The sequence below is a fragment of the Somniosus microcephalus genome, chromosome 21 (genome assembly GCF_052327205.1).
Source record: "Somniosus microcephalus isolate GS21.2 chromosome 21, FLI_Smic_1.0, whole genome shotgun sequence".
Lineage (NCBI taxonomy): Eukaryota > Metazoa > Chordata > Chondrichthyes > Squaliformes > Somniosidae > Somniosus > Somniosus microcephalus.
In genome coordinates, this window is record NC_141007.1 from 8,768,239 (window position 1) to 8,786,300 (window position 18,062).

Below are 18,062 nucleotides of genomic sequence, written 5' to 3' on the forward strand. Positions count from 1 at the left end.
TGGAGAACTGCGCATTGCTATTGATGAGATGGTAACTGGAACTAACCTTTGGAGTGAGCACTGCAGTGGAGCCTCCACTCATCCCTATGATCGGAGCTGCCATGTGAGCAGAGATAAAGTCCAGAATTTGTGCCACAGCCTCAGATTCAATATCATCCTCAAAGATAACTGCATGGATCCTGGATCTGGTCAGCACATCACAGATGCGAGTGATCAGGCTGCTGGGATTGGTGTTGTTCACTATCACTGTGACGGTGTTGACTTGTACAGGCATGTCTTGGAAGTTCTCTCTACTGAAGCTGCCCTTGATTTCCATGTGGTACCAAGAGCCTCCGAGTACAACAGCTACGTTGACAGCAGGTTGGCTGGCTTCCCCGGCGAAGGCAGACTCTACCGCACAAAGGAAGAGGACGGTTTTCAGCATCTCCTCCATGGCGTGGCCCAGCCCCAAGGGCTCACTAAAGAAAGACAAGGGTCATCCAGTTAATATAAATCCACAACAAGTTGCATTTATACCAGTCGATCTTATGGCGTTGTAAACAAGGAGGCACTGACCAATGACTCCAATGTCAAGGGGGTGGCAAAAGGGGGGGGGGTAGGTTAAGGGGAATGGAATTAGTGGTAATGTTGAAAATTGGATTAAAACCTGCTTAGAAGGGAGGAAATAGGGAGTAGGAGTTAAGGGCAGTTTTTCAGAATGATTGGAAGTGGGTAGTGGCGCCCCACAGGGTTCACTTCTGTTCACTGTCTATGATCTGGATATAGGCCTAGAGGGAATGGTGTCCAAATGGACAGACAATAGCAGGCATAGCGAATAACTCTGAAGACCAGAGAGAGCTATCAGGGGATGTGGATAAGATGGTGGACAGGACAATAAATAGCCAATGGAATTCAATGTCAGTTAATGTGAGATGTACATTTTGGTTCAAAAAGTAATTATTATACTTTGAATGACGGAAAGCTGGGTGATGGGGAAGAACAGAGGGATTGGGGGGTTCATGTGGATAAGGCCATAAAAACTAATGAAATCCTGGGTTTTATGGCAAGAGTACAGAATAAAAAAGTCAGAGTGTAATGAATAATTTAAATAAAAGCTGAATAAGACCTCAGTTAGAGTACAAGCGCAGTTTCTTTCCGATGTTCACCCTGGTACCGACCCATTCGCACCAACAACAAAAAAACAGAGAACTCGACCCAACACAATTGTCACTAAGCAAAAGGAAAAATACCTGTCATATTGGGCAGAAACAACAAAAACCCAAAACAAACTCAATTGCTACTTGGCCCTAAACAGACAATACAACATGGCTGAATACCTGACCATGGTAAAGGATAACAAACTGAGAAAAACCTTGACAATGTACAGACTTAGTGAACATAGCCTGGCCATCGAAAAAGGCAGACACAGGCAGACCCGGCTGCCAAGAGAGGACAGGATATGCTATCACTGCAGTCAGGGAGTGGTGGAGACAGAGATGCACTTCCTCACAGCTTGTAGAAAATATCAGGACATCAGGGAGAATTTCTACCCAAAATTCACAAAAATATGCCCGGAATTCAGAAATTTGAATGACGACCAAAAACTCCCATACCTACTAGGGGAACAGAGAAATTGTGTAAACTTAGCGGCACACTATGTTACAGCTTGCCATAAACAGAGGGACAACCATTAAATCTGAAAAAAAGAGTATATACAAATTATATGAATGTATATTTATACACTCAGGGATATATCTGTTTATACACTGTATGGATAGATCTGCGTTTATGTGTTCAACCATAAATGTTTTTCGATGCTTTGGCAACATAAGATGTACCTTGTCATCATGCCAATAAAGCGATTTGAATTGAATTGAATTGAATTGAATAGTGCAAGGAAAGGGGAATGAAGGGACCTGGGGACAGGGCGGACACCTGGGGTTAGGATACCGCTCGTGTGGAGGACTCACACCAACACGGACTGGTTCGGCAGAATGGCCGCTCCTGTTTTGTCATTTCTATATCATTTTAGCCTGAGAAATCCTGTTCAGGCAGTTCCCGTTGTGAATGTGAAATTTATAATGGCGAAGTTGACAAGCGTGCATAAATGTTAAGAATTATGATATTAATTGAGAAAGACACAAGACAAAGACCAAAGTGATAGATTGGAAATAACCAAACTGTGAGAGGATGAGAATGGAACCAGGGAAGATAATCTGGAAAAAGTTATTGACAAACAGTGAGGGGGGCAATTTTCGCCCAATACTTTCGATGCTAAAGAGGCTCCAAGGTCGCCAAGATGGGGTCTTAAGCTGCAATGCCGGTTTAGCGCAGGACACCATCTTGGTAAAGGATTTGAAGCCAGCACCAGGAACAGCCGCCCGGAGGCTCGTTAAACAGCTGATTGCCACTTAACATGCCTGCTAGCGCTCATTAAAGAGGCTGCACGGGGGGCATTTGGTGGCTCGCGCTTCATCCAACGCCCTCTCCCAACAGCAACCAGCGTTCAAGCGCTACTTAAAGGGAAAGCAGAGAAGGTTGATCAAGGTAGCGCAGTAGATGTTGTATATACGGACCTTCGGAAGGCATTTGACAAAGTGCCACACAGAAGGTGGAAGCCCATAGAATTAAGGGGAAAGTGGCGGGATGGATACAAAATTGGCTCAGTGACAGGAAGTGGTGGTGGATGGATGTTTTCAGACTGGGGGGTGGTTTGCAGTAGTGTTCCCCAAGGGTCAGTTTTTGGGTCCATTACTCTGCAATTTTTATAAATGACCTAGACTCGGGTGTAGGGAACAGCATTATAAAGTTTGCAGATGATACGAAACTTGGTAAAGTAGTCGATAGTGATGAGGATAGTTCTAGGCTTCAGGCTGACGGACAGGATGGTGAAATGAGCAGAAGCACGGCAGGTGGAGTTCAATGTGGAGAAGTGAGAAGTGAGGCACTTTGGGGGACTAATATGGAAAGACAGTGCACTATAAATAGCACGATTCTGAAACGTGTCGCTGAGCAGAGAGACCTTGGTGTCCAGATACACAAATCCTTAAAGGTGGCAGGGCAAGTTGATAAGGTGGTTAAAAAAGCGAATGGGTTCCTTGGGTTTATAAATAGAGGAATAGAATATAAAAGCAAAGAGATCCTGCTCGAACTTTATAAATCACCGGTTAGGCCTCAGCTGGAGTATTGTGGACAATTCTGGGCCCCACACTTCAGGAAAGGTGTAAAGGCCTTAGAAAGGGGACAGAGGAGGTTTACCAGGATGTGACCAGGGACGAGGGACTTCAATAGAATCGATAGTGAAAAACTCTTCCCTCTGGCGAGTGGGTCAATAACCAGGGGTCATAGATTTAAAATCATTGGAGAAAGATCCAGAGGGGAGATGAGGAGAAATGTTTTCACTCGGAGAGTTGTCGGGATCTGGAACGCTCGACCTGAAACAGTGGTGGAAGCTGATTCCATCAATAATTTTAAAAGGGAGTTGGACAGGTGCTGGAGGATGAGGAGTTCACAGGGTCACTGACAAAAGGCGGGGGGGTGGGACTGAGCACGACCGCTCTTTCTAAGAGCCGGCACAGGCACGGCGGGCCGAATGGCCTCCTTCTGTGCTGTAAGTTTCTGTGATTCTATGAATACCTTTGGTTAACAAAAATCTATCAATCTCAGATTTAAAATTCACAATTGATCCAGCATCAATTGCCAGTTACGGAAGAGAGTTCCAAACTTCCACCACCCTTTGTATGTAGAAATGTTTCCTAATTTCATTCCTGAAAGGTCTGGCTCTAATTTTTATTCTATGTTCCCTAATTCTAGACTACCCAACCAACAGAAATAGTTTCTCTCTATCTACGCCATCAGTTCCCTTTAATATCCCTTAACCTTCGAAATTCCAGGGAAGATAATCCTAGCTTGTATAATTATGCCCTGTATACCCAAGTGCAGATCATTAATATATATCAAAAAGAGCAGTGGACCCAACACCAACCCCTGGGGGACACCACTACACACTGCCCTCCGGTCTGAAAAACAGCCGTTGACCACTACTCTCTGCTTTCTGTCCCTTAGTGTCAGCTGTGGCGCAGTGGGCCGCACCCTCGCCTCCAAGTCAGAAGGTTGTGGGTTCAAGTCCCACACCATGGAACTTGAGCACATAAATCTAGGCTGACACTCCAGTGCAGTGCTGAGGGAGTGCTGCATTGATGGAGGAGTCATCTTTCAGATGAGACGTTAAACCAAGGCCCTGTCTGCCCCCTCAGGTGGACGTAAAAGATCCCATGGCACTATTTCGAGGAAGAGCTGTAGAGTTATCCCTGATGTCCTAGCCAATATTTATCCCTCAATCAACATCACTAAAAAACAGATTATCTGGTCATTATCACATTGCTGTTTGTGGGAGCTTGCTGTGCGCAAATTGGCTGTCGCATTTCCCACATTACAACAGTGACTACACTTCAAAAGTACTTCATTGTAAAGCGCTTTGGGACATCTGGTGGGCATGAAAGGCGCTGTGTGGACACTTTGATCCAGGAGGCAGTCAGACCCCTTAGGTTAGGTACTGGTACAGGTATGGTTAGTGGTCAGGGACAGGGGGGTGTGACTGCAAGGTAAGGGGACCCAAGGTGCAGTGCTGGAGGAGCCTCAGTCTTTGCCATTGTCTAACAAGTATGTTCTGTGTGAATGAGGGAAAAGCCTACAGGATGGATGAGCAAGCTGACCATGGCACCATGGTGCAGGAGGCCATTCAAGCGGGGAGAGTGAAAGGGAATGTAGTTGTGGTAGAGGACAATATAGTCAGGGGGATAGACATTGTTCTCTGCAGCCGTGACCGAGAGTTTTGAAGGTTGTGTTGCCTGCCCGGTGCCAGGGTTAAAGACATCTCCTCGCAGCTGGAGAAGAAGGGGGAGGGGGAGGATCCAGTTGTCATGGTCTACGTAGGAACCAACGACATAGGTAGAACTAGGAATGAGGTTCTGCTGAGGGAGTTTGAGGAGCTAGAGTCAAAATTATAAAGCAGAACCTCAAAGGTAATAAACTCTGGATTGTTACCTGAGCCATGCGCAAATTGGCATAGGGACAAACAGAAGAGTGGTGTGGGAGAAAGGAGTTTCAGTTCATGGGGCACTGGCACCAGTACTGGGGAAAGAGGGAGCTGTTCCGTTGGGACGGGCTCCACTTAAACCGGGCTGGGACCAGTGTCCTGGCAAACTGAATAACTAGGGCAGTAGACAGGGCTTTAAACTAATGAAGGGGGAGGGGGGACAATTCAGGAAAGAGTAAATTTAAAAGCAGCGAGAGAAATGTCGAGGCTCTAGAGCAGAGCAGAGTTTTGGGTAAAAATAAGCAGAGTGGGTCAGGAAGGGATAGAGAGAGTAACAAAGGTAACAAGGCATCAGTGACTAAGGTGACATCAGGGAAATATAGAAATCAGTCAAAGCTAAAGGCACTATATCTGAATGTGTGAAGTATTCGTAACAAAATAGATGAATTAATAGCGCAGATAGAGATTAACATATTTGATCTAATAGCCATAACAGAGACATGGTTGCAAACTAAATATTCCAGGATACCTAACTTTTAGAAGAGATAGGCAAAATGGAAAAGGAGGAGGGGCCCTGATAATAAAGGATGGGATAAAGACAGTAGAGAGAAAGGATCTTAGCTCCGAAAATCAAGAAGTAGAATCAGTTTGGGTGGAGCTAAGAAACAGCAAGAGGCATAAACATTGGGAGTTGTTTATAGGCCCTCCAAACAGTAGTTGTAATGTAGGGCAGAGTATAAATCAGGAAATTAGAGGCGCATGTAACAAGGGTAATACAGTAATCATGGCGGACTTTAATCTGCATATAGACTGGGCAAACCAAATTTGCAATAATAGTGTGGAGGACGTGTGCAATGTATGCGGGATAGTTTTCTAGGTCAGTATGTTGAGGAACCAACTAGGGAACAGGCTATTTTAGATCTAGTATTGTGCAATGAGAAAGGGTTAATTAATAACCTTGTAGTAAAGGGGCCTTTAGGGAAGAGTGACCATAATATGATAGAATTTTATATTGAGTTTGAAAGTGAGTTAGTTAAATACAAAACTAGGGTCTTAAATCTAAACAAAGCAAACTAAGTAGGTATGAGGGGCGAGTGGGCTAAGGTAGATTGGGAAACGACATTAAAAGATATGATGGCAGACAAGCAACAGACAAATATTTAAAGAATTAATACATAATTTACAAGAAATATACATTGCTTTAAGGCACTAAAACCCCACAGGAAAAGTGGTCCAACCGTGGCTAACAAGAGAAGTTAAAGATAGTATTAGATCAAAGGAAGAGGCTTATAATGCTGCCAAAAAGAGTAGTAAGCCTGAGAATTGGGAGGATTTTAGAATTCAGCAAAGGAGGACCAAGAAATTGATGAAGAAAGGGAAAATAGAACATGAGAGTAAACTAGTGAGAGACATAAAAACAGACTGTAAAACGTTCTATAGGTATGTAAAAAGGAAAAGATTGGCGAAAGTAAATGTGGGTCCCTTACAGGCTGAGACAGGAGGAATTATAATGGGGAATAAGGAAATGGCAGAGAAATTAAACAAATACTTTGTGTCTGTCTTCACGGGACTGAAAGCCAATAAATCCCCTGGACCTGATGGCCTACATCCTAGGGTTTTGAAAGAGGTGATTATAGAGATAGTGGATGCATTGGTTGTCATTTTCCAAAATTCCATAGATTCTCGAACGGTTCCCGTGGATTGGAAGGTAGCAAATGTAACCCCACTATTTAAGAAAGGAGGGAGAGAGAAAATGGGGAACTACAGACCAGTCAGCCTAACATCAGTAGTGGAGAAAATGCTAGGATCTATTATTAAGGACGTGGTAATAGGGCACTTAGAAAATAATAATAGAGTCAACACGGATTTATGAAAGGGAAATAGTGTTTGACAAATCTGTTAGAGTTTTTTGAGATTGTAGCTAGCAGAATAGATAAGGGGGAGCCATTAGTGTATTTGGATTTCAGAAGACATTCGATAAGGTGCCACACAAGAGGTTATTAAACAAAATTAGGGCTCATGGGATTGGGGGTAATATACTAGCATGGATTGAGGATTGGTTAACGGATAGAAAACAGAGAGTAGGAATAAACGGTCATTTTCAGGTTGGCAGGCTGTAACTAGTGGGGTACCACAAGGATCAGTGCTTGGGCCTCAGCTATTCACAATCTACATCAATGATTTGGATGAGGGGACCAAATGTAATATATCCAAGTTTGCTGATGATACAAAGCTGGGTGGGAATGTAAGTTGTGAGGAGGATGCAAGGAGGCTTCAAGGGATATAGACAGGCTAAGTGAGTGGGCAAGAACATGGCAAATGGAATACAATGTGGAGAAATGTGAAGTTATCCACTTTGGTAGGAAAAATAGAAAAGTAGAGTATTTTTTAAATGGTGAGAGATTGGGAAATGTTGGTGTTCAGAGGGACCTGGGTGTCCTTGTACATGAATCACTAAAAGTTAACATGCAGGTACAGCAAGCAATTAGGAAAGCAATTGGTATGTTGGCCTTTATTACAAAAGGATTGGAGTATAAGAGTGAAGAAGTCTTATTGCAATTATATAGGGCCCTGGTGAGACCACACCTGGAGTATTGTGTACAGTTTTGGTCTCCTTACCTAGAGAAGGATATACTTGCCATAGAGGGGGTGCAACAAAGGTTCACCAGACTGGTTCTTGGGATGGGGGGATTGTCCTTTGAGGAGAGATTGAGTAGACTAGGCCTATATTCTCTAGAGTTTAGAAGAATGAGAGGTGATCTCATTGAAACATATAAAATTCTTACACGAGAGTAGATACTGGGAGGATATTTCCCCAGTTGGAGAGTCTAAAACTAGGGGTCACAGTCTCAGAATAAGGGGTCGGCCATTTAGGACTGAGATGAGGAGAAATTTCTTCACTGTGGATGCTCAGTTTTTGAGTATGTTCAAGACAGAGATTGATAGATTTTTGGATATTAGGAATCAAGGGATATGGGAATAGTGCAGGAAGGTGGAGTTGAGGTAGAAGATCAACCATGATCTTATTGAATGGCGGAGCACGCTCGAGGGGCCGAATGGCCTACTCCTACTTCTTGGCCCAGTAATTCGGGTCCCAATGCGTGAGTAAGCACCGTGTACTCACACGTGGGACCGATGGAATTGCTGGTTTTCTGCATGCACAGCGCATGCGCGGGAAACCGGCATTTCCGATCCTCTGAACCAAGGGGTTCAGAGGTCGAACGCGTGCGCGCTGAAATTCCTTTTTTTTTACAGGGTTGCCCGTGCAATAAGGCCTCCAGCTTTTACGCGAGAGAAAAGCAGACGTAAGTACTTAGTTTTAAAAGGTAAGTGGTCTATTAATTAAAGTTAGACATTTTTTTCCACAGGTTTATTATTTTTTAAGACTTTACAGTAAGGTAAGTGTATTTTTAGACCCGATTTGTTAAAAAATTATTTTTTCAAAAATTTGAATAATTGTTTAAATTAGTTTTTTACAGTTATTAATAGTTCATTTAATTAGTGGGATGTTTTTTAAACTTTTATTTGAAGTTTAAGTACTGTTTTGGGCGCCCGGAGTTTTCATGAGTTTGACAGTTCTTACTATCAAATTCATGAATGAACTTTTGCAACCTCCGATTGGTTGCCCAGTGCTCACGTGATCCCAGCCGGCTCATCGAACTAGCTACGCCGCTGGATCACGCAAGCACAGCGCGCCGGGAGCTGAACCGGGCCACTGACAGGAAATCCACGCAGGGCCGGGCTTCAACTGTTGGCGCGCTATGTAAGTGTAGGTCGGGGGCTTGCACCCGCGGGAATCCCCAGACACCAATTTCTGGGCCATTATGTTCTTAATAAGCCTCCTGTGTGGCACTTTGTCGAATTGCCTTCTGAAAGTCCATGTGTACAACATCTACTGCACTACCTTGATCAACCTTCTGTTACCTCATCAAAGAATTCAATCATATTAGTCTGACATGATTTGCCTTTAACTAATCCATGCTGGCTCTCCTTGATTAACCCATGCCTTTCCAAATGAAAGTTTATTTTGTCCCTGATAATGGTTTCCAATAACTTCCCCACCACCGATGTTAGGGTGACTGGCCTGTAGTTTCCTGGTTTATCCCTCCTCCCTTTCTTGAATAGGTATAACATGAGCAGCCTCCAGTCCTCCGACACTGCTCCTGTATCCAATGAGGATTGAAAGATTGGGATCAATGCCTCTGCTGTTTCTACCTTTGCTTCTTTCAGCAGCTTAGGATACATTCCACCCGGACCAGGTGACTCACCGACTTTCAGTAATGTTAATCTTTTTAGTACGTCTTCTCTGTCTATTACTATCCTGTCCATAACTTCCCTCTCCTCTTCTAGTGTAACCCTTATCATCCACTTCCTTTGTGAAGACAGATGCAAAGCACTCACTTAATACTTTAGCCATGTCCTCTGCCTCTACATGAAGATTTCCCTTTGGGTCCTCAATAGGCCCAACTTTTTCCCTAGCTAACCTCTTACACTTTATGGGGGAAAGATTTGGTTGCTTTGCGCCTCCCGTTAGCGCCCTGAGAGGGCACAAAGCAACTAGTGCCCGGGCGCGGTGCCGCCAACGCCTCCCGCAAAATACAACGGGAGGTTAGCGGTGGCACTAACTGTTTCCCTCAAGTGCCTATCCAGTCTCCCCTTGAAAACATTGAGTGTCTCCGCTTCCACCACTTCCATCGGCAGCGAGTTCCAGGTCCTCACCACTCGCTGTGTAAAAAGTTTTTCCTCACGTCCCCCCTATATCTCTTGCCCAAAACCTTAAATCTGTGTCCCCTAGTCACACAATCACAGAAACCCCACAGTGCAGATAGAGGCCATTTCGGCCCATCGAGCCTACACCAACACATATCCCACCCTATCCCTATAACCCCACGTATTTAATCCCCCCTAACACTAAGGGTCAATTTATCATAGCCAATCATCCTAACCCGCACATCTTTGGACTGTGGGAGGAAACCGGAGCACCCGGAGGAAACCCACGCAAACACGGGGAGAATGTGCAAACTCCACACAGACAGTCACCCGAGGCCGGATTCGAACCCGGGTCCCTGGCGCTGTGAGGCAACAGTGCTAACCACTATGCCACTGTGCTGCCGTTACCATCCTTGTACAGTCCTTGTACCATCAACTAGTGGGAACAGCCTTTCCCCATCTAGCCTATCCAAACCCGTCATAATCTTGTACACTTTAATCAAATCACCCCTCAACCTCCTTTGCTCTAATGAAAACCAATCCAGCTTCTCCAACCTGTCCTTGTAGCTAAGATCCCCCATCCCCGGAACCATTCTGGTAAATCTCTGCACCCTCTCAAGGGCCTTCACATCCTTCCTAAAGTGTGGTGACCAGAACTGGACGCAATACTCCAGTTGTGGCCTAACCAGCGCTTTATAAAGGTTCAGCATAACTTCTCTACTTTTGTACTCAATACCTCTATTTATGAAGCCCAAGATCCCATATGCTTTGCTAACCACTCTCTCAATATGTCCTGCCTCCTTCAGGGAACTATGCACATTAACTCCCAGGTCCCTCTGTCCCTGCACACTCTGTAAAACTGTGCCATTAAGTGTATATTGCCTCTCCCTGTTCCTTCTGCCAAATTGCATCACCTCACACTTCTCTGTATTAAATTCCATCTGCCAGTTGTCTGCCCATTCTGCTAGCTTTTCTATGTCCTGCTGCAGTCGAATGATGTCATCATCACTGTTTGCCACACCCGCAAGTTTGGTGTCATCAGCAAATTTAGAAATTCTACTCTGTATTCCCTCTCTATCTCCTTCCCAGTATTTGTTGGGCTATAGTATACACCCAGTAGCCTAACAGCTCCTCTATTGTTCCTTAATTATAAACAAATAGACTATCTTTGGCCCTTCAAGTACATCATCCCTCTCTGGTGCTATAATAGTTTCTTTGATCAGTATTGCCACCTCTTTCCTCCTTTTCCTTCCCTATCTGTCCTGAATATATTGTTACCAGGACTATTAAGTGCCCATTCCTCCCGTTGTTTGAGTTAGGTCTCTGTTATTGTCACTATATCATAATCCCATGTGACTACATGTGCCTGTGGCTCACCAACCTTATTAACCATGCTCCAGGCATTTACACACATGCACTCCAAACCCATCTTAGTCTGCCTCACATTTCCCCCTGTCTGAATCCTCCGATTTCTGAACGACTCTTTATTCTTGTGTCCCTGTTTGTCCCTGTGCATCTGTAGCTGCTCACTAATGCTTCATATTCAGTTATTGTTGTTGAATATACTATTAACTTCCAAAGAATGGAAAGATAGAGGAAGAGATACATAAATATATTAGAAAAAATATTCTAGAAGCAACAGGACCATAACTCTTCCTTGGATGTGGAAATGGTGCCAATAGACTGGGTGAGTGCCACTGTAAAACTTCTATTTGTAAAGGGAGGAAAGGATCAACCAGGTAACAATAGATCAATCAACCTGGCATCGGAAAGCTTCATAACATGGAATAAATGACCTTCCTCATAAACTGGGATAATTAAGGACAATCAGCATGGATTTGCAGAAGGAAAGTCATGTCTGACAACGTGAAGTGTACTTTGAGGAAATAACAGTGTATTAATAAAGGAAATGCGGTGGATGTGGTGAATTTCCAAAAGGCATCTGATAAGGTGCCACCTGGGAGGCTTGTTGATAAAATGAAGGCACAATGTGTTAAAGGCAATGTCACCGCATGGATAGGAAGTTAATTAAAAGAATAAAAAAGTCATGGTTTATGGATGGTTTTCAGATTGGAGAAATGTAAATGAAAATTTCCTCCAGGATCATTGTTCTTGAAATATAAAAATAGACTGGTTATAACGGGACAACATCAACATTTTAAGACAACACAAAAATAGAGATCATGGTTAACTATGAAGTTGACTAAGTGACTTCAGGAGCACAGGCAGGTTAGTAGACTGAGCATAGAGATGCCACAGGCAATTTAATGCAGAGAAATGTGAGGTGATACATTTTGGGAGGAAAAATAAGGAGTCATAGTCATAATGGCACAGAAGGAGGCCATTCGGGCCATTGAGTCCATGCCGGCTCTCTGTATACAATCCAGTCAGTCCCATTCCCCCGCTCTATCCCCGTAGCCCTGCAAGTTTATTTCCCTCAAGTGCCTATCCAGTCTCCCCTTGAAAACATTGAGTGTCTCCGCTTCCACCACTTCTGTCGGCAGCGAGTTCCAGGTCCTCACCACTCGCTGCGTAAAAAAGTCTTTCCTCACGTCCCCCCTGTATCTCTTGCCCAAAACCTTAAATCTGTGTCCCCTAGTCCTTGCACCATCAACTAATGGGAACAGCCTTTCCCCGTCTAGCCTATCCAAACCCGTCAAATCTTGTACACCTCGATCAAATCACCCCTCAACCTCCTTTGCTCTAATGAAAACAAATCCAGCTTCTCCAACCTATCCTTGTAGCTAAGATCCCCTGAGGGAATAGTAAAATTTTAAAAGGAGCAAAGAGACTTAGGTGTTCCAATAAAAGTGGAAGGACAAGTTCTTTAAATACAATTTCAAAATTTGCTCGTAACACCAAATTGTTGGGGGGGGTGGCGGTGGGGGGTTATAGACAATACTGAGGAGGACTGTGACAAAATACAAGAAGTCATTAATAAACTTGCAGTTAGGGTTAGGGTTAGGGCAAATTAATTTCAATATAGATAATTGTGAGGTGGTGCATTTTGGTAGGAAGAATAAGAATGTCACCTACTCCTTGGAAAATAAGTCTAAATGGGGTAAAGGAGCAAAGGGATCTAGGTGCACCCATTGACAAATCACTAAAGGTAGTGACACAGGTTAAAAAGGCCACTGAAAAAGCAAAAAAACACAAGGGTTCATTAATAGAGGGATAGAATTGAAAGGTAGAGAGGTCATGTGAAACTTCTATATAACCTTGGTCAAACAAAAACTCCACGGGAAAAGTGATCCAACCGTGGCTAACTAAAGAAGTTAAGGATAGCATTAGATTGAAAGAAGAAGCTTATAATGTTGCAAAGAATAATAGTAAGCCTGAGGATTGGGAGAGTTTCAGAAACCAGCAAAGGTTGACCAAAACATTGATAAAAAGGGAAAAAATAGAATCAGAGAAAACTAGCAAGAAATATAAAAGCAGATTGTAAGAGCTTCTACAAGTATGTAAAAAAGGAAGAGAGTAGCAGAAGTAAACGTTGGTCCCTTAGAGGCTGAGACAGGAGAAATTATTATGGGGGATAAGGAAATGGCAGAAACGTTAAACAAATATTTTGTATCTGTCTTCACAGTAGAAGATACAAAAGCAGACCAAAAATGGTGGGGAACCAAGGGTCTAATGAGGGTGAGGAACTTAACGTAATTAATATAAGTAGAGAAAAAGTACTAGAGAAACTAATGGGACTAAAAGCCGACAAATCCCCTGGACCTGACGGCCTACATCCTAGGGTTCTAAAAGAGGTGGCTGAAGAGATAGTGGATGCATTGGTTTTGATCTTCCAAAATTCCCTAGATTCTAGAACGGTCCCAGCGGATTGGAAAGTCGCAAATGTAACACTATTCAAGAAAGGAGGGAGAGAAAAAACAGGGAACTCCAGGCCAGTTAGCCTGACATCAGTCGTCGGGAAAATGCTGGAATCCATTGTTAAGGAAGTGGTATCAGGGCACTGAGAAAATCATAACGTGATTAGGCCGAGTCAACATGGTTTCATGAAAGGGAAATCGTGTTTGACAAATTTATTAGAGTTTTTTGAGGATGTAACTAGCAGGGTAGATAAAGGGGAACCAGTGGATGTAGTATATTTGGATTTCCAAAAGGCATTCGATAAGGTGCCACATAAAAGGTTATTACACAAGATTAGGTCTCATGGGATTGGGGTAATATAGTAGCATGGATAGAGGATTGGTTAACAGACAGAAAACAGAGAGTAGGGATAAACGGATCTTTTTCAGGTTAACAGGCTGTAACTAGTGGGGTGCCGCAAGGATCAGTGTTGGGGCCTCGGCTATTTACAATCTATATTAATGACCTAGATGAAGGGACCGAGTGTAATGTTTCCAAGTTTGCTGATGATACAAAGCTAGGTGGGACAGTAATCTATGAGGAGAACACAGAGTCTGCAAAGGGATATAGATAGACTGAGTGAGTGGGCAGTAAGGTGGCAGATGGAGTATAATGTGGGGAAATGTGAGGTTATTCACTTTGGTAGGAAGAATAGAAAAACAGAATATTTTTTTAATGGTGAGAAACTTTCAAATGTTGGTGATTACAGAGATTTGGGTGTCCTCGTGCAAGAAACACAGAAAGCTAGCATGCAGGTACAGCAAGCAGTAAGGAAGGCAAATGGCATGTTGGCCTTTATTGCAAGGGGGTTGGAGTATAAGAGTGAGGAAGTCTTGCTACAATTGTACAGGGCCTTGGTGAGACCACACCTGGAGTACTGGGCACAGTTCTGGTCTCCTTATCTAAGGAAGGATATACTTGCCTTGGAGGCGGTGCAACGAAGGTTCACTAGATTGATTCCTGGGATGAGAGGGCTGTCCTATGATGAGAGATTGTGTAGAATGGGCCGATACTCTCTGGAGTTTAGAAGAATGAGAGGTGATCTCATAGAAACATACAAGATTCTGAAGGGGATTGACAGGGTAGATGCTGAGAGGTTGTTTCCCCTGGCTGGAGAGTCTAGAACTAGGAGGCGTAGTCTCAGGATAAGGGGTCGGCCATTTAAGACTGAGATGAGGAGGAATTTCTTCACTCAGAGGGTTGTGAATCTTTGGAATTCTCTGCCCCAGAGGGCTGTGAATGCTGAGTCTTTGAGTATATTCAAGGCTGAGATCGATAGATTTTTGGACTCTAGGGGAATCAAGGGATATGGCGATCGGGCAGGAAAGTGGAGATGAGGCCGATGATCAGCCATGACCTTATTGAATGGCGGAGCAGGCTTCAGGGGCCGTATGGCCGACTCCTGCTCCTATTTCTTATGTTCAAACCACATTTAAGAGGACTGTGCACAGTTCTGGTCTTCCTCTATACCCCATACTAACCCTCCATACCCCCTGTACCCACCCTCTGTACCCCTTGTCTTCACCCTCTGTACCCTGTATGTGACGGGCCAGGGCTGTTACAGGGCTGGCATTTCAATAGTTACTGAATAGAAAGCTCTGATCCCAGTCAAGCAGCACTCAGTGTCCTAGGAGGGCTGGAGGAATATTATTAAACAGCATAAGGTGAACTCACCGCACAGCCCGGCTCGGCTCCCTTAGTCCCTGTCTGCACCGGTCACAACAATCAAATCCAACTGGCGCTCTTCTCCTGTTCTGTCGCTTCTGCCGTGCAGGTTGGGGTTTCCAAGGAGCCTAGAATGACGGTGATTAACGTAAAGGACAGACTCCATCTCCAGTCTCCAGCCCCAAGTCCCAGTCTCCAGCCCCCAGTCTCTAGTCTCTAGCCTCCAGTCTCTAGCCCCCAGTCCCCAGTCTCCAGCCCCCAGTCTCTAGCCTCCAGTCTCTAGCCCCCAGTCTCTAGTCTCTAGCCCCCAGTCTCTAGTCTACAGTCTCCAGCCCCCAGTCTCTAGTCTCTAGCCCCCTGTCTCTAGTCTACAGTCTCTAGCCCCCAGTCTCCGGCCCCCAGTCTCTAGCCCCCAGTCCCCAGTCTCCAGCCCCCAGTCTCTAGTCTACAGTCTCCAGCCCCCAGTCTCTAGTCTCTAGCCCCCTGTCTCTAGTCTACAGTCTCTAGCCCCCAGTCTCCAGTCTACAGTCTCTAGCCCCCAGTCTCTAGTCTCTAGCCCCCAGTCTCTAGTCTACAGTCTCCAGCCCCCAGTCTCTAGTCTCTAGCCCCCTGTCTCTAGTCTACAGTCTCTAGCCCCCAGTCTCCGGCCCCCAGTCTCTGGCCCCCAGCCCCCAGTCTACAGTCTCTAGCCCCCAGTCTCCAGTCTACAGTCTCTAGCCCCCAGCCCCCAGTCTCTAGTCTACAGTCTCTAGCCCCCAGTCTCCGGCCCCCAGTCTATGGCCCCCAGTCTCCAGTCTCCAGCCCCCAGTCTACAGTCTCTAGCCCCCAGCCCCCAGTCTCCAGTCTACAGTCTCTAGCCCCCAGCCCCCAGTCTCTAGTCTACAGTCTCCGGCCCCCAGTCTATGGCCCCCAGTCTCCAGCCCCCAGTCTCCAGTCTCCAGCCCCCAGCCTCTAGTCTACAGTCCCCAGTCACAAGCGCCGAGCTGTTACAGACCCTGAAACTCACAGTTAAGGCGCAGCAACGGACTCTCAAACACTGCCCTCTTCAAAAACCAGCCGGGAAATACAAAGCTTTGGAGGAGGTAGCGCCAGACAGATTGGTGAGGCTCACCCGGCGGGAGTCCCAGCACTCCGGACAATCCGCACACCGGACAGACCCCGCACACCGGACAGACTCCGCACTGCCCGTCTCACCGCTCTTCCCAGAGAGAAACTCCAGCCCGGAGCAGGAACACCAGCCCGGAGCAGGGCACGGAGACAATCTTTCAACTTCTACAGTTAACCCTTCGATGAAGAACTAAACACCGTCCGTCCTTCTCCCAGACACTCCTCGCGGTCTCTCAGTCTCAATACTTTACACCCATTATACTCAAATCCGAAATCTCTGTACCCCCTTTACCCACTCTCTGTACCCCCTGTACCCACTCTCTGTACCCCCTGTACCCACTCTCTGTACCCACTCTTTGTACCCCTTTACCCACTCTCTGTACCCCCTGTGCCCACTCTCTGTACTCCCTGTACCCCCTATCTGTACCCCCTGTACCCACTCTCTGTACCCCCTTTACCCACTCTCTGTACCCCCTGTACCCACTCTCTTTACCCCTTGTGCCCACTCTCTGTACCCCCTGTACCCCCTGTACCCACTCTCTGTACCCCCTTTACCCACTCTCTGTACCCCCTGTACCCACTCTCTGTACCCCCTGTACCCCCTCTCTGTACCCCCTGTACCCACTCTCTGTACCCCCTGTACCCACTCTCTGTACCCCCTTTACCCACTCTCTGTACCCCCTGTACCCACTCTCTGTACCCCCTTTACCCACTCTCTGTACCCCCTTTACCCACTCTCTGTATCCCCTGTACCCACTCACTGTACCCACTCTCTGTACCCGCTGTACCCACTCTCTGTACCCCCTGTACCCACTCCCTGTACCCCCTTTACCCACTCTCTGTACCCCTGTACCCACTCTCTGTACTCCCTGTACCCACTCTCTACCCCCTGTACCCCCTTGTACCCACTCTCTGTACTCCCTGTACCCACTCTCTGTACCCCCTTTACCCACTCTCTGTACCCCCTTTACCCACTCTCTGTACCCCCTGTACCCACTCTCTGTACCCCCTGTACCCACTCTCTGTACCCCCTTTACCCACTCTCTGTACCCCTGTACCCACTCTCTGTACTCCCTGTACCCACTCTCTGTACCCCCTTTACCCACTCTCTGTACCCCCTGTACCTCCTTACCCACTCTCTGTACTCCCTGTACCCACTCTCTGTACCCCCTTGTACCCACTCTCTGTACCCCCTTTACCCACTCTCTGTACCCCCTTTACCCACTCTGTACCCCCTGTACCCACTCTCTGTACCCCCTTTACGCACTCTCTGTACCCCCTTTACCCACTCTCTGTACCCCCTTTACCCACTCTCTGTACCTCCTTACCCACTCTCTGTACTCCCTGTACCCACTCTCTGTACCCCCTTTACCCACTCTCTGTACCCCTTGTACCCACTCTCTGTACCCCTTTACCCACTCTCTGTACCCCCTTTACCCACTCTCTGTACCTCCTTACCCACTCTCTGTACCTCCTTACCCACTCTCTGTACCCCCTTTACCCACTCTCTGTACCCCCTTTACCCACTCTCTGTACCCCCTGTACCCACTCTCTGTACCCCCTTTACCCACTCTCTGTACCCCCTTTACCCACTCTCTGTACCCCCTGTACCCACTCTCTGTACCCACTCTCTGTACCCCCTGTACCCACTCTCTGTACCCACTCTCTGTACCCCCTTTACCCACTCTCTGTACCTCCTTTGCCC

General features: G+C 46.0%; 1 protein-coding gene across 1 annotated transcript in view; it reads right to left on the minus strand.

The window, feature by feature from the left end:
- The window catches only part of LOC147102579 (glutamate receptor ionotropic, NMDA 2C-like), a 31,499-nt gene extending 14,953 nt beyond the window's left edge, over positions 1-16,546 (minus strand). Inside the window, exons 1-3 of the mRNA XM_085963230.1 lie at positions 16,257-16,546; positions 15,260-15,378; positions 47-458 (exon numbers count right to left, since the gene is read on the minus strand). Coding sequence (XP_085819356.1) covers positions 47-433 — 387 coding nt within the window. The 5' untranslated portion in view covers positions 434-458; positions 15,260-15,378; positions 16,257-16,546. The remainder of the gene's footprint in view (positions 1-46; positions 459-15,259; positions 15,379-16,256) is intronic.
- Between the last annotated feature and the right edge of the window lie 1,516 nt (positions 16,547-18,062).